General features: G+C 56.2%; 7 protein-coding genes across 7 annotated transcripts; 3 read left to right on the top strand and 4 right to left on the bottom strand.

Annotated features, from left to right (window-relative positions):
• Positions 1-754: 754 nt before the first annotated feature.
• Positions 755-2,014, bottom strand: J7T54_004686 (uncharacterized protein; the record flags this gene model as incomplete). Its single annotated transcript, XM_051503366.1, has 1 exon — positions 755-2,014. The coding sequence occupies one exon, from the start codon at positions 2,012-2,014 to the stop codon at positions 755-757; it is 1,260 nt and encodes a 419-aa protein (XP_051364996.1).
• Positions 2,015-3,767: 1,753 nt separating this feature from the next.
• On the top strand, positions 3,768-5,483 carry J7T54_004685 (uncharacterized protein; the record flags this gene model as incomplete). Its single annotated transcript, XM_051503365.1, has 1 exon — positions 3,768-5,483. One exon carries the CDS (start codon positions 3,768-3,770, stop codon positions 5,481-5,483), a length of 1,716 nt encoding a protein of 571 aa, XP_051364995.1.
• A 73-nt stretch (positions 5,484-5,556) lies between these two features.
• Positions 5,557-6,834, bottom strand: J7T54_004684 (Flavohemoprotein-like protein; the record flags this gene model as incomplete). Its single annotated transcript, XM_051503364.1, has 1 exon — positions 5,557-6,834. One exon carries the CDS (start codon positions 6,832-6,834, stop codon positions 5,557-5,559), a length of 1,278 nt encoding a protein of 425 aa, XP_051364994.1.
• A 524-nt stretch (positions 6,835-7,358) lies between these two features.
• J7T54_004683 (Beta-1) lies at positions 7,359-10,455 on the bottom strand (the record flags this gene model as incomplete). The annotated part of the gene is made up of 4 exons (XM_051503362.1): positions 7,359-9,896; positions 9,949-10,238; positions 10,294-10,352; positions 10,409-10,455. 4 exons carry the CDS (start codon positions 10,453-10,455, stop codon positions 7,359-7,361), a joined length of 2,934 nt encoding a protein of 977 aa, XP_051364993.1.
• A 457-nt stretch (positions 10,456-10,912) lies between these two features.
• Positions 10,913-12,550, bottom strand: J7T54_004682 (MFS transporter; the record flags this gene model as incomplete). The annotated part of the gene is made up of 2 exons (XM_051503361.1): positions 10,913-12,301; positions 12,365-12,550. 2 exons carry the CDS (start codon positions 12,548-12,550, stop codon positions 10,913-10,915), a joined length of 1,575 nt encoding a protein of 524 aa, XP_051364992.1.
• Positions 12,551-13,545: 995 nt separating this feature from the next.
• J7T54_004681 (NRPS-like enzyme) lies at positions 13,546-17,217 on the top strand (the record flags this gene model as incomplete). Its single annotated transcript, XM_051503360.1, has 1 exon — positions 13,546-17,217. The coding sequence occupies one exon, from the start codon at positions 13,546-13,548 to the stop codon at positions 17,215-17,217; it is 3,672 nt and encodes a 1,223-aa protein (XP_051364991.1).
• Positions 17,218-17,739: 522 nt separating this feature from the next.
• On the top strand, positions 17,740-20,316 carry J7T54_004680 (uncharacterized protein; the record flags this gene model as incomplete). Its single annotated transcript, XM_051503359.1, has 5 exons — positions 17,740-18,195; positions 18,275-18,496; positions 19,529-19,877; positions 20,013-20,122; positions 20,194-20,316. 5 exons carry the CDS (start codon positions 17,740-17,742, stop codon positions 20,314-20,316), a joined length of 1,260 nt encoding a protein of 419 aa, XP_051364990.1.
• Positions 20,317-24,834: the final 4,518 nt, after the last annotated feature.

Here is a 24,834-nt window from a genome sequence, read left to right as displayed (position 1 = left end):
CCAACTTGGCATATGCATTCCCAAAGCAGCCGAGTCGTGTCTCGCGATTGGTCCCGCTCGGGACTCTGCTCGCACCCCGTCCGAGTCAACCACCACATTCAACGTGGCGCTGACGAGTCAGGACTCAGGATCGCCCTGACATTTGCAGGGAAGCCTTGCTGACAGCTGTAGTCTATCTATGCGCTCGGGAACCGGCGTCCTTCCTCGCACAGCCACAACCTTGGAGACGAACTCGACCTGATTGATGCCCGCAGATACAGAGTAGGGCTGGCTATTCGCCTACACCCGCTCCAAGGTCTTCTCCCTCGCCCTCCAAGGCCTCCCCGCCGTGGAGATCGCCTCTACACTACCACACGCACAACGTCACGTCGCGGCGCCTTTGACGCCCAGACAGACGAGGCCACGCAGGCGCTGGCCGACTGGCTCACTGGCTTTTCTGGATCGACGGGCAGTGCGACGAGTGGTTTAGTGCGGACCGCGCCGTGTACAATTATCTGGGCCTCTCTGGCTTTGCCATGGTCGAGGATGTCGTCGAGGGCGAGGTGCCGTCTCGCGTTCTTGCTAGGGGGAATCCGACTGTGTTGGTGCTCACTTTGCTGTTGGCTGCTTGCTCGCTGTAGGGAAACTGATGTATGATGCCAATATCTTATCGACGATTATACCACCAATGACTATACAACATGCCTGCTGACCCAGCACCAAACTCCCAGAACCGTGCCATCTGTCTGTGCATGCCTACAAAGCCCATGATGCCTCATCTCTGCCTCTCAAAGCCAAAGTTCCACACCTCTACCCTCTTCCCTCGATCGGAGGATTCAAGCATCCCCACATGCTGCAGCACACTCGGGTCCAACGCCCACTTGGCCAGGCCCCTCTCGTCGCCAAAGACATCGATCACCATGTCCGCCGGGAAACGATACGGCGGCTCGCGGAGCACCCCTTGCAGGCCCTCGAGGTGTCGGAGCGGGAACACGAGTCCCTGGGCGCAGCAGCCGTACTGGGGCATCTCGCGTACCTGAGGCGGTGTCATGATCCGGTGCAGCGTGACGCGCCCGGTCAAGAAGACGAGCACAGTGGCCGCCGGCGCCCAGAGCCCAAGAATCAGAGCGGCTGCGTGGCCGAAGCTGTGAGGCACCGGGGAGCCAATGCCCAGCTTCGAGTGCCAACTAGGCCGCCGCCGGAACGCCCACGCGAGCATCACCAACGCGGCCAGTAGGCCATATGCGGTACCAATCTGTTTCAGGTACTCGGGCACCTCTTCGCTGTTCCAGCCCATCAGCATCTCGGAGTAAAACAGGCGTAGGTACAGCCAATCCTGCTTGCTCTCCTCAGAACGCTGCTCGACCTCGTCTATGCCATTCATCGCACGCTGGTACCAGTCCCTCGAGGCAATCACGTCGTCCTGCATGAGGGCAAAGTAGGGTGAGCCATGCTGTCTACATGCCTCGATCAGCACAGAATGATCCAGCTGAATTGTCTCGCCTCGGGTCCATCCTCTGCCCTTCCTGCGCACGTCGTACGGTATGACGCGATACGCCGAGTCCGGCTCATGCTTGCCGTGCGCGTCCTTGTCGTCGTGATTCTCGTAGACCATGACGTCGTCGGCCAAATGCGTCAGCCACGGCTCCCCATAGGCAGGGTGCGTCCTCGGGCTCCTGTCCGCAAGCAAGACGACAATGTGTATGTTGCCTCGCTCCTTTGCCGACAGGTTGTCGCTCAGCGTCCCGAGCGTGTGGAGCAGAGGCGTCGAGTGGGGACGGTGCACGCTGGGGATGCCCACGCAGAGCCGCTCGGTCTCGTGCGCCAGGCTGGCCTCGCTGGACACGCGCGAGGCGAGGAGGCGCTCGATAAAGACGGTCGCCTCTGACTGGCGAACAAGCGAGTGGGCGCGCCTGAACGCTCGCTTTGGGCTGAAGAAGGGCGAGGATGGGTCGTCGGCAGAGTTGAACCAGCACCACATGGCAAAGGAGAGCCATAGGATCCAGAAGGTGTTGTTGGCTCGTGAGAGACGCATCTTGAGCGCTGGTTGAGGGGGCTGACAAGTGTGATCCGGTCTGGTGATTGAGCTTGGTCCAAGACAGGAGCGGGTGATCTTGTCGCGGGCGACAAGAGTGAGTGACTGATTGCACGGTCTTGGGTTAATGATCGAGAAGGCGGCTGGACAGGAGGACCTGAACTGGACTCGACGTAAGTTCCCGTTTGCAGTTGTCGTGTGGGACGCGCAGCTGCTCGTTCCGCGCGACAATGCCCGTGTCACGACACGGCGAAGAAAGGCTGGAAGGAAGCAAGGAATCAAGGAAATCGTAAGTTGAGCGATTGAGCTAGTGGCTGCCGCATGTGAAGGAGCGATTACGCGGCAGTTGCTGCTTGTCGACGTTGGCGAAAATATTGCTGTAGATGTGGGCAAGAAAGAGAGACTGGACCTGCCAAGGAAACATTCGATTCCATCGCTAGAGGACGACGAGAAGCCAAGGACTGAAGCTGCAGGAACCGGCGCCGATTGAAAAGCTTGTCTACAGGTTCTTGTATTACAACATTAATACAACTTACGCAAGCTTGTTGGGTGCCGGCCCCCCTGGATCCGCAGAGATCGACGCGCCATTCGACGTCTTGGGTTTGAGGCTGTGGCACCATCGGGGGCCGGCGGCAGCTGAGTGGCTGGCGGACTGGGTAAAACACAGTCTGGAATCGCGGTAATATGGACGGATTGCGCGCAAGCCATTGATGCGATCCGGTGCATGTCGAACGGTCGATGGCGAGGCAGTCAATCAAGTGATCGAAAAATGATGCGTGTTTGAATCCATGTGGTCGTGTGTTCTGGCCTACCCTAGAGCGGGGCTAATTGGTGAGCACCCGGATGCGCATGGAAGATACCATACGGAGTACCTATGTAAGCGCAGAATTTTTAAACTCATATATCAGCCAATCAAACTCTTCACGCCGCCGTAGCCTCATGACCATGTCGCCGTAAGCGAGCACGTGACATGTGCATCCTCACCGCCGTACGCAAAGGCAGTCCTATAGGCGCATAGCAGCCGTGTACGTGTAAGTGACACACACGGATCTGATTGGCTGATGAACTACTTTATGGGGCGCAGCTTAATAGATCTTGTATGCGCGCCTCCACGTGTTCGTGGAGTCGGGCCTACTCTGAGGTTGGAGCTGGCATCGCGGACTCGCCAAGGAAAACCCCACGGGCAGCCAAGCTTCCCTGCTTGTCTGCTGTGATTTCTTCACGTCAGGAGCAGGGTTTCGTCCTACCATGTCTGAAGGGTTGCGACACGAAGTTTAGCAATTTGTCACAGGTCGCTCGCTGAGAACCAAAAGTCTCCAATTTCTCCTCAACTTCCCCGTGGGGTTGGAGCGTGATCACTAGTATTATTCATGCCACAAGTTCCTCAGCCAAGGCCAATCGGTAAAGTATTCCAAAATGAGAGGGCAGACTAGATGTTGCGCCATTTCGCGGGGCGCGCCATGCTGAATAACCCGGGGTAATCCTAGTCTGCTTCACCCACTGGTCCAGTGAGAGCAGAGTCTCGAGAGAGACAAGGAGAAGGGCCGACAGCGCCCACTTCTACCTATCGAAGTCCACCTACCGTCCGGGGAAACATGAATCGTGACGATGAATAATGTAGGAGCTCGACAGATGCGTGTTTCCCCAGATGCCAGGAAGATGTCGGGGCAGCCCCCCCCGGGCTACCTGTCTATATAAGACACCGCGATGGCCTCAACGACAGCTGAAGCGTGGAGCGACAGTGACAGCAAACATGCAGATGCTACCTAAACGTATCCTCGCCCTCACCGCCGCCCTTCAGGCCACGGCGGCCCTGGGCTCGCCCACAGGCAAATGCCCCTTGGCCGTCACGCTCGAGGACTACGGCACCTTCACCAGCACCATCATCTCGGAGACGCTGAGTGAGAACCCGCTGCCCAAACCTGTCGATGCGTGGCTGGGCATCGACTATGCCACCCAGCCCACAGGAAACCGTCGCTTTCGCCCCGTCACCCCGCCCGTTGCCTTTGATGGCATCAAGGCGGCCAACACGTATGGCAAGATCTGCGTCCAGCCTACCCAACTGGTCGACCTCGCGCTCCAAGACGAGGCCTGCCTGAACTTCAACGTCTACCGCACACAGGGGGTTCCCCTGGGCGAGAAGCTGCCTGTCCTCGTCTGGATCCATGGCGGCTCCTTCAACACTGGCAGCTACAAGAGCTTTGACGGCGCCGCGTTTGCCGCGGCCTCGGAGCAGCCCATTGTCGTGGTCAACTTCCACTACCGCCTCAACGCGCTCGGCTTCCTGTCCTCGGCGCTCATGGAAGAGGAGGACCTGCTGAACCCGGGCTTGATGGACCAGCACCTCTTTTTGCAATTCGTACAGAAGCACATTGGCGCCTTTGGAGGCGATCCTGACAGGGTCACCCTGGGGGGACGCTCGGCAGGGGCGCACGCCACGGGCCTCCACTACTTCCACAACTATGCCATCGGGGACGGCGACGACGATGACGAGCGCGCCTCTCCCAACAAGCCTCTGTTTGCCGGGGCGATCCACCTGTCCGGCTCCGTCACCGCGCGCGCATTGCCCAATGCGACATATCCCCTGTACGAGCAGCAGATGGACGAGTTCATGTCACGCCTCGGCTGTTCTCACGGGTCGGACGTGCCCAACCAAGAGTCTCTTGCCTGTCTGCGGGACGCCGACATTGACGACATTCGCGCGATCGGCTTCGCCCTCTTCCTCAAGCACAACGCCGCTCTGACCTGGCCTTTCCAGCCAGCCCAGGGCGGGTTCCTCATCGAAAAGTTCGGCTCCCAGTCCGGCTATGATGGCACATTCTTCCACGTGCCCACCATCACCACGACGACCACAAACGAGGGCAGGGCCTTTACGCCCGGCAACCTGGAGACGAACGAGGAATGGCTCGATTATCTGCACAACATCTCGCCCGACCTCACGGACGATGACCTTGCGCTCCTCGAGGATCTGTACCCCGATCCCGTCACCGAACCCGACTCGCCTTACGCCCACTCGCCCCTCAGCACCCAGTACGAACGCATCTCCGCCGCGTGGTCGGACTACGCCTACCTGTGCCCCAGCCAGGAAACCGCCCAAGTCGTGTCCCGCGCGGGCGTCCCCGTCTACAAGCTCCGCTTCAACACGAACCAGACGTTCCCCGCCTGGCAGGGCATCCCCCACTCGGCGGACACCATGTACACCTGGGACGACCCCGAGGTGCAGCACCCGGAGATCGGCGAGATGTACCACGCGTACCTCGCGAGCTTTGTCGCGAGCGGTGATCCCAACACGCACCGCCGGAAGGGGACGCCCAAGTGGCCCTTGTACGAACCGCAGCAGGGCGGGAACAAGATGCCCAAGCAGCTGGTCGTGCAGCCGGGCAACACCAAGGTGGAGAGGGACGACGTGAGGACGAACGCTTGTCAATTCTGGCGGGATCCCGCGCGGCAGTCCAGGCTGAATAAATGAACGCTCATCATGTCTTGTCGTTATAGGGTACACGTAGTAGAGAGTAGTACATATTCCAGAGTACAGAAACTGCCTACCTGGCCTCCAGCTCGCCTGTAGAAAACCACTCGACCCGGATCCTCGACTCCCCGACGCCTTGCTCGAGAAGGAAATGCCGAACACTGGCCGCAAAGGCATCGGGGCCGCAGATGAAATACTCGGCCGCACCATGGTCCAGGCCGAGGACACTCCGGTCCACCCTCTCCATCTCCGACCGCATACTCTCGCAGACGCTGTCCCACGCAGGACTGCGCGCGTCCCGCTGCTCCTGGTCAGCCAGGACGCTCCGCCAGAACCGCGAGTGGAAATTCTTGTGTCGCCTCCCCACCGTGCGTATGTGTTCCTCAAAGAGCGGTTTCCTCCGCGAGCTGTGGATCCACGAGATCTGCTGCTGCACATCCGGCGCCTCGAGGACAGTGTTGAGTATACTCATCAGCGGCGTCGCGCCCACGCCGGCGGACAGGAACACCAGGGGACCCATGCCACCCGCTGCGCTCGAGTCGAAGCCGAACCCGCCGGCCGGGTGGGATACGGACAGCGTGTCGCCGATGTTGTAGTCGCTGATCAGGAGATTCGACACCAGTCCGGGCTTGAGATGGGCAGCGTCAATGTCCCTCCCGTTGGCGCCGCTCGGCACGCCTCGGTCTCGCTTGACGCTGATCCGGTAGTAGTCCTCTCTGGGCGACTCGGAGAGGGAGTACTGTCTGGTCTGGAGGTATCCGATCTCGGGCACGTCGATCCGCACGCCGATGTACTGGCCCGGCGTGAAGAGGGGGAGGGGCGTCTTGTCCACAGGCCACAGGTAGAAGGAGTAGATGTCGTCGGCCTCGGCCACCTTGTCCTCGATGCGGAAGAGGCGCTGGCCCGTCCACTTGCCGAACTGACGGTAGAGCTGCTCCTCGCGCCCGATCAGCATGCGTGCGAGGAGTGAGTAGGCCTTCTCCCATGCCTCTCGCAGCTCGGTCGTGTATCGGTCCCCGAGGATCTCGCCAAAGGACCGGAGGAGGTACTTGCCGAGGAGGTCGTACTGGTCAGGCGTGATGCCCAGCGAGCAGTGTTTCTGACACACGCGCTCCAGGCGGGGGATGAGCTCGGCCGTGTGGTTCGGCGCCGCGGCAAAGGCGAGGATGATGTTGAGAAGAGCGCGGGGCTGACGACCGGTGGCCTGGTTTGCCGAGTTGAAGATGTTGTGGAGTTCGGGGTGGGCGCTTAGGAGAGAGGCGTAGAAGCTCGACGTGATGGTCTCGCCCTGCGACCGGAGCATGGGCAAGGAGCCCCTGATCAGCGTCGACTGCCTGTACGTGAGAGACATTGTGCATGTAGGATCCGTGGCCCAGGGATCATGACGAGCATGGTATATGTAGGCGAGCGCCGGGAGTGCTGACTGCGGTACCCGCACGTAGGTATTGGAAATATTCTTCTCCTCACGGGCCGGCCACGAGGATGTCGACAAGGGTGCCCTTTCCCGTGCCGCGTGGCTTGCCCTACTTGTCACGCCCCACGACCAAATCATACGATTATGCGCCAGGGACCCGACTAGACGACGACCCTAGGACGGCAGCGAAAAGGCTTTTCTGGCCGGCCCGCTTCGCTGACAGCGAAAATAGAGTTCAGGGACCACCGCTGACGTGAAAGAAAAAGTTTTCTCGAGCGGCCGGAACTCTCCGCACGACACTCAGCCGCTCGGGCGCAAATCAGGCCACTTTGACCAGGGGGACCATGCATATGCACTGGTCCCTCTCGGCGCAGATGCGCGCTCCAGAAAATAAGTCAACACCGGACACCGGTAGGTTGTCGGTGTGCTCCGTACGTAGTATTAATCAGTGATTCGACACATCACACGACGTAGCCAAGATTCTCCCGCTCATCATCCACAACCCGTCCCCACTCTAGCAGCAAGCGAAACATGTATATCTGCATGTCCTCCGCCCGCAGAGCCTTGCTGGCCCACGCCTTGCCGTTCATCGCAATCTTCTGCGCAATCTCGTCGCCCGTATGCTTCGACTGGTCGTGTCGCTCGCTGCTGCCGAGGTAGCGCAGCACCGACCAGAACCCATTTCCAAGCCGCACGTCGACGGGGATGTAGTGATGCCACTCCCGCAGGCGCTCGTCATACCACGTCTTGAAGAGCGCGGCCCGGTACACGACGCTCCGGGACTGGAGAAAGGGCAGGAATCGCCCGCTGAACCCGGCGCCGTCCACGTCGATGAGGTGACGGTAGTGCCAGTGCTCGTCAAACGCCGTGACGGGCGGCAGAGGCCAGTCTGCCTCGGGCTGGTAGTCCTCTGTCAGCGTCGCTCTGCCCCAGTGTGTAAACGTGGCGAGCTGCGCCCGGTAGTCCGCCGCGTGGCATTTCTCGATCCGCCCAGCATAGGACACGTTGACGCCGACGGACTGGTCCAACATTGGACCAAGGTCCAACATTGGACCTCGCTGAAAGCCCTCATTGACCAGGCGTGCTCTCACAAATCCGGTCCAGGTGCCGTCCCAGGCGTACCCGTCCGAAGGCGTGCCCCGCCAGAACAAGGCGTTTTGCTTGTCTTCCCACGCGAGATCCTCCGCCTCCTCGTACTCCGACTTTAGATTGAAGTTCCAGGGTGACGGGAACAGTATATCGGAGAATCCACCAACACGCGACTGGCTGAAAATGGGCAGCAGCTTCTTGGTCGTCACGGCGGTGGGCGCCAAGATGAAGCCATCCAGGTACGCAAGATCTGGCTGATAGCACAGATTGTTGGCCATCCCCGGATGCGCCATGACAGCGCCTTCGTCGGTCAGGATGGAGTGCGGCGCCGCGCATTGGATGCAAGCTGTGCTTCTATCCCACCATCTGCGGTCTCGCGCTGGAGAGCCCGCAGGGCACGTTGGCGCCACCCACTCGTAGTAGAGCGGCTTTCGAAGGTTGCTCGAGAAGTCTGGTGGGATGTCTGATGATTCGTAAAAGTCCCCGTGCACGTCTGCCCAGTCCTGCGGCCACCTCTCCCTCTTTTGTGGCCACCGGCGCGACACGACGTTCCCGTCCGTGCTCTTCTGCGCGGCCGTTTTCCGCGTAGCAGTCGCCTTCTCCAACAGGACTGCCTTGTCCTCAAACGGGACTGTCATGCGACACTCGTCACCCAAGTTGATGGCAAGGTCCATGTCCGGCAGCCACTGCGCAAAGGGGGCGATCATCCTCTCGAGAGACTCGGCCATCCAACGATGCGTGCCCGGGACGTGGGGTGACTGCTGGAGGTTGCCGTCGCGGATGCGGAGACCACCCATCTCGAGACTTGAGTAGCCGAGGATATGCCCCGTCTGCGCTCTGATCTCCGCAGGCTCGACACCCCAGAATGGAAGCAGGTCCTGATGGATCTGGTCAAAGCTGTCAATGATGGGCGAATGGTGTTTGGTGGCAAACTCGTGCCATTTGTCGAAGTTGGGCGGTGGTGCAATGCCATAACGCTTCCGGTACTCCGTCACGGCATCCTTGAGACTCTTGCTGGCGGCAGCCTTTTCCGCCCACTGATGGGCATCCATCTCGGCGACCTGGAACAGCTTGTTGATGGCCGATGGCAAAGCCATGCCGACGCCATGCGGTGGCAGTAGGAAGGCCCAGATGGCGCAGATGCCGACAATGCACAAGAAGCCCAGCCTCGTGACATGGTGTAGCACTGCCGTTGTGGAAGCCCGGACCTTCCCGTCGTTGGGCTTGGTGAGAAGGACAAACAGTGTCGTCAAGAGAGCGGCAGCTAGTGATGACCCAAGAACCAAGTTGGGTGACATGGGCGCTAGGAGCGGACCGGCCCCAAGGTTTGGTATTCTAAACCCAAACAGACCCAGGGAGGCGATGATGAACGCCAAAGTAGACGCCTCCAGGTACGCCATCAAGGCTAGCGCACAAAGGACGACCGAGACGGCAACGCTTGAATCCAGAAGTAAATCTCGGACGTCGACAGCGTTGAGTCGTAGAGTCCAGTACAAGCTCATTTCGATGAGTATTGGGGAGAACGCCACGACGGTAGAGCCCACAGCTGCCATCATAAAGAGCGTGCTAAGGAATTTGGAGGTATCGCGCCTGCCCTCAACTTCGTATCGACGCAGCCGCGAGACCTGAGCCAGGATCACAGCGTCCAGCAAGCACATGGTCATCTGGAGAAACGGCGTCAAGGGCCACACGCGCCAACCCACTGGGCACACTGCCCCTGTGCGGATATGCAAGCTCCCGAGTGCCCACATGGCGCAGAGCGCCCACGCGAACGCCACGATAGTGTAGACGACTCGTTTCGACTTTCGAGGCACAGGGCTGCGGTCGAGAGACAGGTTGGCACCCCTAAGGCGATCGGTCGCGTATGTGATGATCTGGCTGGCAGCCAGCGTCGCAAAGGGCAAGAATGCCTGCAGATGTTAGCGCATTGTCCACAATGAGGATGTTTCATGGAGCGCCCACCTCTATCCCAATCCAGCCGCATTGTGCTTTGCGCAAGGTGTACCAGAAGAGTATCGTGCGTGTGACGAGACAGACGAGCAGTGTCCGAAACAGCACATGTAGGCGCGTCCACGTATCGTAAACGCGCGCAGCCACTCTGAGAAGTCCCTTTTGCTCAACGCGCAGCGCCGGTTTCTGGGTGACTCGTGCGACCTCGAGAGGCGGTCCGTGACTGGTGCTCCATTGCGCTCGACATTGAAGAATGACACTGCAGGCGAGTAGCGTGATGACCGTGAAGAAGACAGGTCGCTCTGCCATCCGTCAGCAATGGTTTCGGGGCAGCATGCCGAGAAAGGAGGAGCGCACCGAAAGACGCGCTTATGTAGAATCGCGAAGACAACCGCCAGCTGCCCAGCGCCAAGCCCCTGGGACATGGTCAGTACGAGCATAGGGCATCGAGGCAATCGGGCGGCGGACGTACAGCAATGACAGAAGACTGAATGCTTGCCGGCTATCTGTGATACGCATTTCGACGCATTGGACGCGTCGTTCAACCGGCAGTGGGCAATGAAGGGGCTGGGTACATGTATGTGGTGAGGTGATCAAGTCAATGCTTGGTCCCAGGTGACTGACATTTGGGGGCGTGGCCGCGTCTCCGTTTGCCGCCTCATGTGCTGACATAATCATGCGAACACTCCTTCCCTAATAGTGAGACCTACTCTCGACTCGAGTTCGAAATAGTCTGAAAAAAAGACAGTGGGATTTCATTTCATGGTACTCCATCACCAACGCCTCAATGTTGACGTCCACGTCTAGTCCGTAGTCGTGGCGCATTAAACTCATCTGCTAAGCAGGCGGTCAATTCGAAATTTGCTACTGCTCACCCTATACATCTCTGCTAGACTAGCGGAAGCCAAATTGCGTCCGCGACTCCATTCACCAGGAGCTCCCCACTGTCCACCGGGCACCCCGAGGCTCAACCCAACTACAAGGTGTATTTGAAAAGAGGGCTCTTGTCGCCCATCTTCATCAGATCCCGATCGCTGTACTGCTCCCGAATCTCACTCTCGCTGAGCTTGGCCCGTTTCGCGTTGCCCCATTTGTAGCTCAGCTCGAGCAGGACCGCGACCAGCATGCCACTGGCACCAAAGGCCAACGAGAGACCAAAGCCGGTCTCGTAGGTGGGCGCCTCGCGGTCAAGGTACATGTAGCTGCCGATGATGCCACCAATGTTGCCCACGCAGATGTTGAAGGCCACGCCAATGGCACGACGCGAGGACGGGGCGAGGTTGTTGGCCGCCCATGACGAACCGGCTGGCTGCACTGGGTAAATTCCCATGCACGAGAGGACGAGGGCGAAATATCCCGGCCCGATGTGGCTCCCCGCCAGATCCCCCTGGAAGGACATGATGACCGCATAGCCAATAGTGATCAGGCCGAGAGGCATGACGACAAAGGGCATGCGCCAGTGGAAGTGGTCGGACAGACGCGCAAAGAAGATGGAGGATGCGGCACCGGCAACGTACGCAGGGGCGGTCATGAGCTGGGCGTTTGTGTTGGTGAAGCCCATTCCCTTGACAATGGACGGCAGCGTGAACTTGGTGCCGTACGAGCACGCCGAGATGCACATGAGGATGTACGCCTGCATGTACAGGCGCCAGTTGGTCACGACCATCTTGAGATCGTGCCAGTTGAACTTCTTGTCGTCGTGCTCGTCGGCAAACCGGCCACCTTGCTTGATAAAGTGCTGCAGCTCGAGGAAGCGGATCTCCTCAGGGCGGAGCCAGCGAGAGGAGAGCGTGGGCGAGTCGATGAGGAAGAAGAAGCAGCTGACGCCGAGCACAACGGTCACGATGCCCTCGAGGATAAAAATCCACCGCCAGCCCTCGTAGCCACCGACGCCGTCCATCTGGGCAATGCCGGCGGCAAGCAGACCGGAGAAGGCACCGGACAGCGCAGACGTGCAGTAAAAGTACGCGATGCGAGTCGCCAGCTGCCGGGGCATGTACCAGAAGGTGCAGAGATACACGGCACCCGGGTAGAACCCGGCCTCGAAGACACCGAGCAGCATGCGAACAGCCAAGAGACCACCAAAGTTCTGTACCACGCCGTGCAGGGTCATGATGATACCCCACATCGTGACGAGGATGCCGAGATAGACGCTCGGGCGCTTGAATCTTTTGAGGAGGATGTTGGAGGGGATCTCGAGCAGGATGTACGGGATGAAGAACAGTGACAGGACAATGTTGTACTGGATATCGTCGAGCTTGAGGTCGGTGGCTAGGCCCTCAATCTTGGCGTTTCCAATGTTGGCACGGTCAAGGTGTGAAATGAGGTACAGGATTGCCAGCATGGGCACCAGGCGGATGTCGACCTGCATGCATTGTGTCAGTCCCAGCCGGCCATGATGAGCTCGTCACGCGCGGGAATGGCTTACCTTTCGAGTGATCGACTTGCGCTGTTTCTCCGTGTGGCTGTTGTAGAAGTCTGCATCTTCGTCGCTCAGGCCGAGGACTCGGATGTTGTCAATCGTGTGGATTGCTGTGGCCTTTTCGTGGTCGGCAGCGTCCCGCTCGAGGGAGCGGTTGTCCACCTCGACGATATCTGGTTTATCGGACGCCATGGTGACCGGTGTTTGCGTGTGCGAATCACGAGATGTTGTGACGGCTACAAGGAGCTCTTATGGAAAGTGTTCGTCGAACGGGGCCTGATGGCTTGTCCTGGACTTCTGAAGAGACTTGTCCTTTCAGGCTTGAGCTGGTTGCAGGAAGCATGCGCAAAGCCACTTGTGCTATCGAGAAGACTTGGATTTGATGGAAGGATAAGACAGTGGACATCGACCTGTCTTTATGTTGTACGGCCACAGGTCTGGTGTCTGCCGAAAGGAGGCTGCCCCAACCGCAGCGTTGTTACGATTCGACGGAACAAAGCGGAGAAGCGGCACATGGCTCAATGGCGATGGCAATGCGGCATCTGCTGAGGAGTTCGATGAAGAGCCAGCACTGAAGGAGCCATGCCGGGAGGAGAAGATGACAGAACAGGACGGACGGATATTCACAGCCACGCCGCGGAGCACGAGTCAACAAGCGTGTCCTTGTGGCTTCCGGGGTAGGATCGGTCAATGGCCGGGGTCTCCATAGACTTAGCCTGCCGACGGCATGTCGCTCTGGGGATAGCGTTCGTAGGCCACCCTGGTGTATGGGGAACCTGGGGATGAGAAGAAGCGAACTAGAGCACGGGCTAGAAACGCAAAGTTTGTTGGTGTGGACGGATATCGGACGTTGTACGTAGCATGGAGATGATGCGGGGTTCCGCCGTCCACTGGAAACATGTCGGAAAAGTATCCGTCATGTCTCCATACAGCACTCGGGTGCGTCCGCCCGCCCAGAACTGTAGAACTGTTGGAGGTTTATCCGTCAGAGATCGACTGACCATGCCCATGCGGCATGCATGCTCCGGTATGCGCGCGTTGCGGCTTCGGTACAATCAGCACATTCAGACCACGCGGCCGTCCAGTTGGCCATGTCCTCATAATCGAAAGCTATCCTCGCTGATGGCAGTGTCTTGAGACGAAGCACGCCATCCTTCATCGACACATACACAGAGGTCGAAGTCAACATGCCCACCGCAGTCTACGCCCCAAGTCCAACCCGTCGAGAGGATGCCGTCCAAGACGACGCCGACAAGCCTCTGCCTCATACAAAGGCGCTACGAGTCGATGCAGATAGCGACGATGACGACTCTTCACTTACCACAATTGACAGTCTCATCCGTCGTCGGGCAAGGCTACATCCCTACGACCATGCGGTCTCGTATCCCTACTATGGCATTGACTTTGTCGACTACAACATGCAGCAACTCGATGTCTTCGCGTGGCGTGTCGCCAAACACTACGAAGCTCGACTCCCGGCCCGGCATTCGTCAGAGGAGAAGCCTACAGTGGTAGGGCTGCTGGGGCCTTCGAATCTCGAGTATCTCATCACCATGCTCGCATTGACAAAACTAGGCCACACAGTCCTACTGCTGTCGACGAGGATATCGCAGGCTGCTATTGAGTCCCTGCTGACCACCACTGGAGCTAGCGCCCTGGTAGCCGAGGCGAGGCACCAGGACATGGCAAATCTGGTGCGCCAGAGCATGCCAGGCGTACAGATCTGTGAGATTGCCGCCCGGAGTGTCTTTGAGTTCCCAATCGATGTCATAGGCGACACTCGCCTGGACGCCCATCTTGATCCCCAGGTGGAAGTGAACAACATCGCTTGGATCATCCACTCGAGCGGATCGACCGGGCTGCCCAAGCCCATCTACCAGACCCAGAAGTCATGCATGCCCAACTACGCCATGAGCATGCGCATGAAGGCGTTTATCACCCTGCCTCTGTTCCACAACCACGGCATCTGCAACTTGTTCCGCGCCGTGTATGCGCGCCGGTCGCTGCACATGTACAATGCCGACCTGCCCCTCACGCAGGACTATCTGATCAAGATCATGCGCCAGCACAAGTTCGAAATCTTCTACGGCGTACCTTATGCCCTGAAGCTACTCGCAGAGACCGAAGAGGGCATCCGTCTCCTGCAAGAGCTCAAGATCGTAATGTACGGCGGCTCCGCCTGCCCCGACGAACTGGGCAATACCTTGGTGCGCAGCGGTGTGAACCTGGTCGGCCATTACGGTGCCACCGAGGTCGGCCAGCTCATGACTTCTTTCCGGCCCCCTGGCGACACAGAATGGAACTATGTCCGCGAACACGATCGGCTGACGCCGTATCTTCGGTGGGTGCCTCGCGGTCCCAATTTGTACGAGTGCGTCGTCACAGACGGCTGGCCCGCCAAGGTCCAGTCGAACCAGCCTGATGGATCCTACGCGACCAAGGATCTTTTCGAGCCTCACCCGACCATTCCTCGAGCCTGGAAATACATTGCGCGTCTTGATGATACGCTTGTTCTGAGCAATGGTGAAAAGTTTGGTCCCGTGGGCATGGAAGGCCAAATTCGCTCACACAAGAACGTCGCTGAAGCCGTGGTTTTTGGCGCAGGCAGGCCATACCTCGGTGTCCTGGTGGTACCGGCGGCCCACCTGACTGGAAAGTCGCAGGAAGATATTTTAGACGCCATTTGGCCTGTCGTCAACACCGCGAACAAGAATGTCGATGCGTTTGCGCGCATATCCAAGAGTATGGTTCACATACTCCCCGCGGAGTGCGTTTACCCACGGACCGACAAGGGCAGCATCATTCGCCAAGCCTTCTACAAAGCTTTCCAGGATCAGATGGAACAGACATATGATGCGCAGGACGTTGGCTCGGGCGAGCTACAGGCGTTCGAGCTGCCGGAGCTTGCCGCCTACATCAGACAGCTGCTCGAGAGCACGGTCTCCTCGCAGAGCGAAGTTGAGAACGACACAGACTTCTTTCTTCTAGGCCTCGACTCCTTGCAAGCAATTCAGATGCGCAGTGATATACTCAAGACGGTGGACCTTGGCGGCCAAAAACTTGGGCAGAACGTCGTCTTTGAACACCCATCCATCGAAAAGCTTAGTCGCTTCTTGTATGGCTTGCGCAACGGCACTGATTCGACCACTGCAGACGTCGAGACCGAGATGCAAGTCATGATTGACAAGTATGGCAATTTCAGGTGTGAGGCGGCCACTTCTGTCGTTGTCACCGGTGCAACTGGCTCGCTCGGTGCACACGTGGTCGCCCAGCTCTCCGCCAACCCCGACATTCACACAATCTACTGCCTCGTGCGCTCTACTGGTAATGCGAGCCAAGCTCTCGCCCGGGTCAAGGAGTCCATGCTTCAGCGGAAGGTGTACCATGCTCTGCCCCTCTCCTCCCGTCGTAAGATCGTGGCACTCTCCTCTGATCTGTCTGATGCACAGCTGGGCTTGGCTCCCGACGTCTATGATGCCGTGGGCCGAAACCTCCGCGCGGTGATCCATTGCGCCTGGTCCGTCAACTTCAACATGCAGCTCACAAGCTTCGAGAAGGGCAACATTGCAGGCGTCAACCATCTGCTCGCCCTCTGCAAGTCCTCGCCAACCCGCGCTTCCATGAACTTCTGCTCCTCCGTCAGTACGTGTGCGCGCTCGACAGTGACCCCTATACCAGAGACCCTACCAATTCTGGAGTGGGCGCAAGGCATGGGATACGCGCAGTCCAAGTCTGTCGCGGAGCACGTCTGCGCTCGTGCAGCGGCGCAGGGCATCACGTCTCGTGTGCTTCGCGTCGGTCAGATTGCCGGCGACACTCAACACGGCGTATGGAACGCTCAAGAAGCCATCCCGATGATGATGCAGACCGCTGTCACTATTGGTGCTTTGCCAAAACTGCCAGAGACGCCGTCGTGGACCCCTGTTGACGTTGTCGCCGCCGCCATTGCTGACATATCTCTCTCCGAGTCGGGCAGCGGATTTACAAATGTGACGCACCCCAAGACATTTAGCTTTGTGGATGACCTTCTTCCGGCACTCCGCTCAGCTGGTCTTGATTTTGAGGAAGTAGAGCCAAAGGAGTGGGTGCGTCGTCTGCGTGCGTCGAACCCTGACCCCAAGGTCAACCCGCCCATCAAGCTCGTTGACTTTTTCGCTTCCAAATACGACAAGGACGAGTTTGCTCCCCCCAAGCCCTTTGCCACGGACAAGGCATGCTCCTTGTCGCCGGCGTTGGCCAACGCGCCCGAGGTGAATGCATCTTTTGTCAAGAAGTTCATTGACTACTTTATGCACAACGCTTGGCAGCGCAGTGGCCCCGTCGAGCGGAGGACGGCCTTCTTCATGGCTGGCCCTTGCGGCACGGGCAAGACGACCACAGGTACAGCGATTGCCCAGTGGCTTGGCGTGCCGTTTGCGGAGGGTGACGCGATACACACGCGCGCCGCGGTGGAGAAGATGCGATCCGACACGCCGCTGTCCGACGAGGACAGGGCCGAGTGGCTGAGACGCATCAGTGCGCGGGCCGTGGAGACCATTGACGAGCTTGGCTATGCCTCCGTGGTGGTGAGTTGCTCGGCGCTTCGCGTCGCGTATCGGGCGGAGATCCGGGATCGCCTCTCGCAACGGGGTATCGACAGCGTGTTTGTGGATCTTCAGGCAGGGCGCGAAGTGTTGATCGAGAGGCTCCAAGCCCGCAAGGGGCATTACATGAGTGCGAAGATGGTCGAAGGTCAGCTTGAAGTGTATGAGGGCGCATTGCCTGAGGAGACGGATGTCATGCCCGTTGATGCTGAGAAGGGAGAGGATGAGGTAGCAGAGGAGGTGAAGTGGCTGTTGCGCAAGGCAGGATTCGCTTGAGCTGCCTGAGCATTGATTGGTGAATCCGTGGAATCCACGTATCAGGTACCTTGATTTTAACACCCTTAGCTATCAGAACGACATCTAGAATTCTGAGAATCTGTCTGACTCTGCCCGCGCGAGCGTCCTTTACATTAGATTCATGAATTGATCTACTAGATCGTCCACAAAATAGGACTGTCTAAACTTTGTGAGGACTTTCGAGTACTTCCGGTGCGCGAGTGTCTCAATGGCTCAAGGTCAAAGTGCATCGCAGGATCTGAGCTTCATGTCATCACCTTTTCTGGTTTTCCTTGCAGGTTGAGGATCCTAGCTTGTTGAAATTCCTCTGTCTGATCGCGACAGCCTCGGGATGCCATTGACCGTCGCGTATATGATTCCAAGCTGAACGGTCAACACGTAATGCAGGGAACGGGTACTCGAGCCGCACAATACTTTCCTGGGACTTTTCATTTGAGAGTGTAGATATGCGTTTTGTTTCGGGACAATGCCCAATGGACACCATCTGCCCCGAGAGAGGACATGGATCGAATAATGGGGCAGCGACTGGTCGCCTGGATGTGCCTCCTCGGCGGCAGCCTAACCATGGGCGCCGACACCGACTTTGAAACGGGCATCAACGAGTTTACCTCCATCTTCCCGCGCAACGAGACGTATGCGCCTTCGTATCTCTCCCCATTCGTCTTTGCTTTCCAGAACCCAGCTGCCACTCGGTCAGTGAACTTCAGCATCCGCATCAATTTGATGAAGTGGAATGAGAGCGCCAGCGACTGGGATGTGATCGGTGCAACCGCCGTCGACACGGAAAAGCTGGCCAACGCGTCGGACAGCAAGCCGTTCTTTGCTCACCATGTCTACGGCGATACATTCAACACAGAGGCCTATTGGACATTCTCATGGAATGTGTACTGGCCCTACTGCATTCAAGAGGAGTATCTTCCTCTCTTATTCTCGGGGAAATTCTATATGGAATCGCGTGTATTTTACGACAAAGGAAGGGGCCCAGGACCCTCGAGATAGCCTTGCTGATGGAGACTCACAATGCTTAATGCTGCAGGGCCACGTGTGGAACCTCACAGAAGTTGTCAGCGGATACGATGTCGATCTTTCTGCCTGCGCCTTCTTTTCGAACATGACACCCACTCCACGTCTATGCGAAGCACAGGTTGATTCCGAGCTCGTAGAGAGTATCTATGCCTCGGCTACAGCCAGGGTCTGCCGTTGGGATGATTCGATGATCAAGTGCCCTGCCGACGAGAGTGATGACGAAGATACGGGGGTGAGCATTCGCGGAAGCCTGGCTATAGCATGGACGGCATGCTTGGTTGCTTTTGTCGCTGGCATCGGCCTTTTTTTCCAGTAAAAAATCATCAGTACGAGACACGAATATCAGCACTCCATCTGCTGCTCATTCACAAAGACTACTCGAGACATGTACACACAAAAATGCAGCAAGTATGGGTCTGACAGGGACTAGTTTCAAGACAATGTCAGGCCCGATTCACCACCGGGCCACCGGCGGCACGAATGGCACGCGCGTTTCTCTAAAAAAAGGAAAGTAATAAAGAAGACATACTAGACAGTACTGTCCCCAAGGATCCCAATTGTTGGCGTGTGAGACATTGCAATAGTGCCAGCAATAAAGCTGCCCCTGCAAAGTACTGCTCTTGATCAGACCCTAGAAATCCGATGTTTCTCACCTACACTAGAGGAGCTTGGATACGTGTAGGCACCAAGATACCTTAGCATGGAACGCTGTCGTACCTTAAACATTAGTCCCTAGCTTCTCTTCAGTATTCGTCACAACAACAATATACCGCAAGAGCCCGGAGTGACCATGGCGGATATCGTCTCGCGGAACGAGCAGGACAAAGATGAGTGCACTAACTTGTGCCTCGAATAATACATCCATGTAGGCAGCTGATTGTCTCCCGGAGTATCCTATCAAGTTTGATTGTTCCGTAGACATCAGTCAATGCATTTGATAAAGGTGGATAGATACTAGATACCCCCGAAAAGGAAAAAAGGCATGGAGCTCCAAAGGAACTTCCTGTCATGGACCAAGTCACCAAGGAGTGTCGTTGTAGTTGCACCGCTGATTTTAAAGTGAAATTCCACACGGACCTACTAGTATAAGTGGCTTATAGCCTAATCCCTAGTCCCTGATTAGGGCCCCGTTATAGTTCCGGGTATAGAAATTGAGACAGGTGCGAAAGACATACAACAGCTGGTATACGCTGGTCGTCACCGACCTAACTCCTAAGCAGCCCTCCAGTGCTTTGAACCATGACCACAATACTTCAACATGAAGCTCCTCGCCCTAGCAGCCATCTGCCTCAAGGCTTCGACCGCCCTGGCCGTGCCGACACTCCTTGCTCGCAACGCTCACCGTGACAGTGTAAGCCTGCTAGGAGAAATGTTTGCCGGGGAGGAAAGCGCAGGAGGGAAGCCACTGGGGAACGTGGAGGTTGTCGAGCGCGGTGATACTGTTGAGGTTGTCGAACCACCTGCTGCCGGCGGTGATGAGGATGTCGTTGAGGCTGGCGAGGCTAGCGAGAATGAAGAAGGGGCGTTCGAATACAAAGTCGAGATCGAGGCACTTTTCGGAGACTCTGTAGCACTCGAGAGTGGCGACCTCAAGCAGGGTGACGCCTACCCACGTGAGCCGTCGCCCTTGTAGCTCCCGTTCATTATCAATGATGCTGACTTCTCCCGGTTGAACGGTCTCTTTGAGGCCCAATTCAAAAATGCTGAGGCTCGCTCCCTCGCTATCACGGCCAATCCCGCCCCTACAGCCGCGCCGCTCGGGTTGGAGCACTTTGAGAACGTGATATGGACTGTCGAGCTTGCTGATGGCACTGAGGGCTCCACACTTCAGAAGATTAACTACATGCTGAACGCTGAAGTTACTTGATATGATACTGATCATTTCTTTCACTATCAAAAGCTCTCGTGCTAGCCACTTTGCTGCTGCAGGTACTCTCGATATCAGCCAGGGCCAAATTGGCCGCTGAAGCCAACACCTTCGTCATCGACCCTGCCATTGGCGAGCTGGAGTTCGAGGTGGAGGAGAACGAGTTGGCTCCGAATGAACGGTGAACGGGGCGTGTTTTCCTACATCGCGGCGGGGGGCGAGACTGGGCCAGAGGCCAATGCTGGAGACCCTGGTGACAGCGCGGGAACGGCCTTGCTCGATGATGTGACGGCGTTCTTCAGGGAGGCTGGCGGTGTAGCTTGAGCTTGGCTAGTAAGTGAGACCACCGAGCATCCAAGGATACTGCGCGCGAGGGATGATTGAGGCGAAAGCAAGTCGCCGAGTTTCGAAAACAGTCTTGCTGCGTGCGACTGGGGTGAAGATACGAGGAGCTCAAGTCGATGTAGTAATGATAAATCCCAGAAATGAGCTCGAAGGCCAAGCAGTTCTACAGGCACTCTGTACAGTAATGAATTCGTGGGCACACCAAGGAGTCGCTTAGTCGTGACACCAACGCTGTCAGCATTTCCTCGCCGTCTACATGTATTTGTACGGCAATCAGATCTTATTATAGCCCGGTCTTGATGACGAACGTCTGTTTCGATGCAGAAGCCTCACGCAACTGCATCATCAAGCGGTCACAACCCCGTACCAGATGAGCCCCATCACCGCACCCATGACAATGGCCACAGCTGGCTTTAGACCGAACCACATGCCGCCAACAACGCTCGTTGCCGTCACCACCACCCACCAAGGCTCAACTGCCAGACTTGTTCCGTTTTGATACCCTTCGTCAAGGTATCTATGAAGATGATGATGAACAACAGATCAGAAGAGAAGGAAGATGATGAATTCTCTATCTGAAGAACATGCTGATGCTATGGAAAGAAGGAAGAACGCGATGCCGCGATGATGCCGCCTTTTGAGGGCAGCTGTGGGCCGAATGTGGAGCCTGACCAATCAGGGCAGTGACTGGTCCAACAGTCACTGGGCCTGTCACACAACATCGTCGTCGCTTGTGTCATTTTTAGGCGTCGCTCCGATTACATAACTAGGCGCCACCAGTCATATGCCGCGAGTTGGTTGCATACCAATCATCTCAAGCTGTTTGCTGGCTGGCATGGTTGGTAACGTTCTCTCCGTCTCACTCGTACCCAAAAGCGTCTTATTAGACCTCATTTCCCTCGTTATCTTCAATTTTATGCCCCATGAACAATTGCTTTGACTGGAGTCAGGTCATCAATCCGTTGAACTTATCTAAATTTAATGAGAGCTGAGAAAATCAAATGTATTAATTAAGTATAAAACAGTATTAAATAACACCGATAACTTAAGGAATTTAAGTGCGTGCACTCTCGGCGCGTAGCACGTGATACTCATTTGCGCGCGCGGGCACGTAACTATCGGCCGCCGACAGCAACACGGGCCCGTAACACGTACGGAACCCTAGAACGGAGTCACCCACGACGAGCCCCGCGTTGTACGCGCGCCTATTTGGGCATCAACATAGTTGGCTGGCGATTTGTACCCTTGAAGGAACAAGGCTGACGCTTGAGCTAGCCCTCTTCAAATGGCGAGCTGTCCTTGCTGTTGCTTTTCGCAAGTGTCTCGTAGTAAAAATGGCTCAGCGACTTAGCTTTATTATTTCGGCGTACGGAGACATAAAAATCCCGAGCTCCCAACACAAGTCTTGCTCAAACCAGGGCGTGGACCACACGACTATGATGCTAATCAGGCTAGGCCACGAGTTCTATAGGGTAGGGTGGATCTGCCCTTCGGAGACTTGGACAGGTTGCCGCTATAGAGATGCTAGATGAGCACACCATCAAACCTTATAGCAACTGACGGTTGATAGAACATTTATAAGCTGGGCAATATCAACGGCCATGAAATATTGTTATTGTGGGCTTTTAAGTCAGGACTGTTCGTTGGGATCGGTGGCGGCATACCACTTAAAACGGTTCATGGCATGATCCGCCTAGGACATGTTGTGGTCAGCGAGTGTGACGCTCGGGTCAGATTAGCTATACGATAGGTAGATGTAGAGTTAGTTTTGTGAACTGAAGACACTAGGATGTCGTTGAGCGGTCGAGTCACAGTCTGATGCAGTACATAGTAGTCTGTGCGTAGACAATTGAAGTATTGATAGCTGGGGAGCTAAATTAGAGACTGACTATGGTGAAGCGTGGTAAGAGTTAGAGATACCAGGATAGCTTAGAGCCCAACTGGCGTCAGTCAAACTTGTCCCGCTTGACAATACGTGTGCACGAGAAAAGAATCGTCGTCAAAGATAAATTGCAAAAAACAAAATTCACCTCCACCAGCCAATTAGCTGATTTGACGCGAGGATTCTTTGCTTCAGCCCGGCATACTGTCGTGAGATTTTGGAGGAAGCGCCACATGGTCTCGCTGCACACAGGCGGCACCGCGGCATGGTTGGCTTACAGCAGGGCCGCGCTTAGACTCGCGCAACTTGGTCAAATGGCGCCAAATGAAGCATGTACAGGTCAAGTTGGCCGACAATAGTGTTGAGTTCTTTGCTGCAGGTTTGACAGAAGTAAGAGATGAGTGGGCCCCAGCAAGACAAAATGATGATATCCAGGGGAATCATGAAATTCAGGAAACACTGATTATCTAGTGCAACGGCTGCGTTTTACCTGAACGACCACTCCTTTGTATTGAGCATCAAGTCCATTCCAGCCATCAGAATAACACTCGGTCCACCAGATTCACAGCCATGCCACCTCAATGTCTGAAACTCTGTGGCATGTAGTGAATGAGAAGGACAGACTGAGAACTCTCAGTTGAAATCTGTAGTCAAGGTCAGTGTCAAGCACGTATGCATTGTCGTTCGCTACAGATTTGTCGAGCTGAGGGTAGTTGTTTATGCCAGATTGGCAAAATTCCTCCCCCTTCATCTGTAGGCCAGATGCAGTCTGGCGTAGAGTCTCGAGCTGCCGGACTCTCTATGTAGGGGGATTGTGATACGCACGCCCCCGGAGAATCGTGCATCTCATGGCTGCCATAGGCGATCAACAGCATACAACCCCTGGCGGCACCCAACACCGTGTGGCCCACGACTTATGTCGTATTGGCGCTGCAAATATCGAGGTTTCGATTTATGTTTTCGAAAATACAAATGAGGCCGCATATTTCTTTTCTTACCATGGTTTGTAGCCGGCCTTACCTTTTTCACGACCTTTTGTTTGATAATCCGGGTAGTATCTCAATTTTACGTACTTCCTCTCAGTCTTTTTCCACTGAGGACATACAAACAAAAAATCACTCAGTCCTTCCTTAAAATACTCATACAAGCAATCACACTAAGTACAGGCTCTGTGACAAAGCCTAGTTCCAGTCCACAATTATGGGGCCAAGTGTTGGCCAAGGTCTACCCCCCCTATCGGTCTAAATTCAGTGCTTAACACTCGCTCAAAACGTTCAGCTTCTTTCTTGACGTACCGGAGCCCCCGAGAATGACCCCTTCATGTGGCTCGCTTGCTCGAAGCCGTCGTCTGGAGATTTAGGGAACACATCGACAATATTCCACTTTGGTCTGTCCTATATTTGATCAGCAGCACCAGGGAGGGGAATTGGACGGGCAAAGAACGATCATAGCACGACGCGGGGATAGCCAGACTCAGCATTGGCGGGGCTCGCGGGGGTGGCGGGGGAAGAGAGTCTACTCGTCGCTTCTTGAGCTGATGTCCCGGAAAGATGTACATTTTCCGGGTGTCTCGAAATGCATAATGCCTCGCATAGACGAGCGGGACAGCGCGGATGCTAGGCTGGAAGTCTATACCTGTCTACGTGTACGGCTGAACAGCTTGGAATGAGTGGTGATGGCGTCAGCTAGGCTCCCCAAATGTCCAGTAATGGAATACCTCGACAGAAATATTTGATTGTCAAGGTTCCCAGCGGCATCCAAAAAACGTGGTCACGACTGCTGGCAGACTGCTAGGGTGCTGTATGTGACTCTGGTCATATCTGATTGGGCCACACTCTCTCCCACCAGTATAAAGCCTTTCTTTTGTCGGGTTGAAGATCAACTTCGATCGTCTTCTTCAGTTTCAACCCGCCATATCGCTCAAAAGACTGGCAGAGTGTTCGATCGTGGAATCACGTGGTGGTGTTCCTCCCCCGCCCCCAACTTCGCCTGTCACCATGAAAGCCCCCTCGAGGGGCTACACGGCCTAACCCCGTCGCCTTGTGTGAGCCCCAGGGGACCAGGATCACCGGGCGTATTGCGTGCGTTCACATAAGAAATACAATTCGGTCCTATCCCCAAGCTTAGGCATTCCGGGTGGCTGAGACACTGTAAGCCATTGAAATGCAGGCTCCTGTCCTCGCAAATGCGTCCATGGCGTGATTACTACTCGATTTACTCGGTGATTACTCTAAATGTTACGCTTTGCTTTATCTAAGGTACTCACCTAAATAAGCTCTATAATCTTATCTAGGTTATTACGACCTTAGTATTTAAACTATTTCTAAACTACCTCATAACTAGAAGCTACTAGTAGCTAGATAAGCTACTGAGTTTTAACCTTAAGAGACGAGATTAGGTAGTACCCGGGCGTTTCGAAAGGATCTTTATTTTTTTGAGTAATGGAGTAGTTATCTCAGGAGCCTTAAGGCTAGGC

The sequence above is a fragment of the Emericellopsis cladophorae genome (genome assembly GCF_022114955.1).
Source record: "Emericellopsis cladophorae strain MUM 19.33 chromosome Unknown NODE_5_length_938552_cov_118_678949, whole genome shotgun sequence".
Lineage (NCBI taxonomy): Eukaryota > Fungi > Ascomycota > Sordariomycetes > Hypocreales > Bionectriaceae > Emericellopsis > Emericellopsis cladophorae.
Note: the sequence above shows the minus strand (reverse complement) of the source record. Positions and strands in the feature narration are given on the sequence as shown.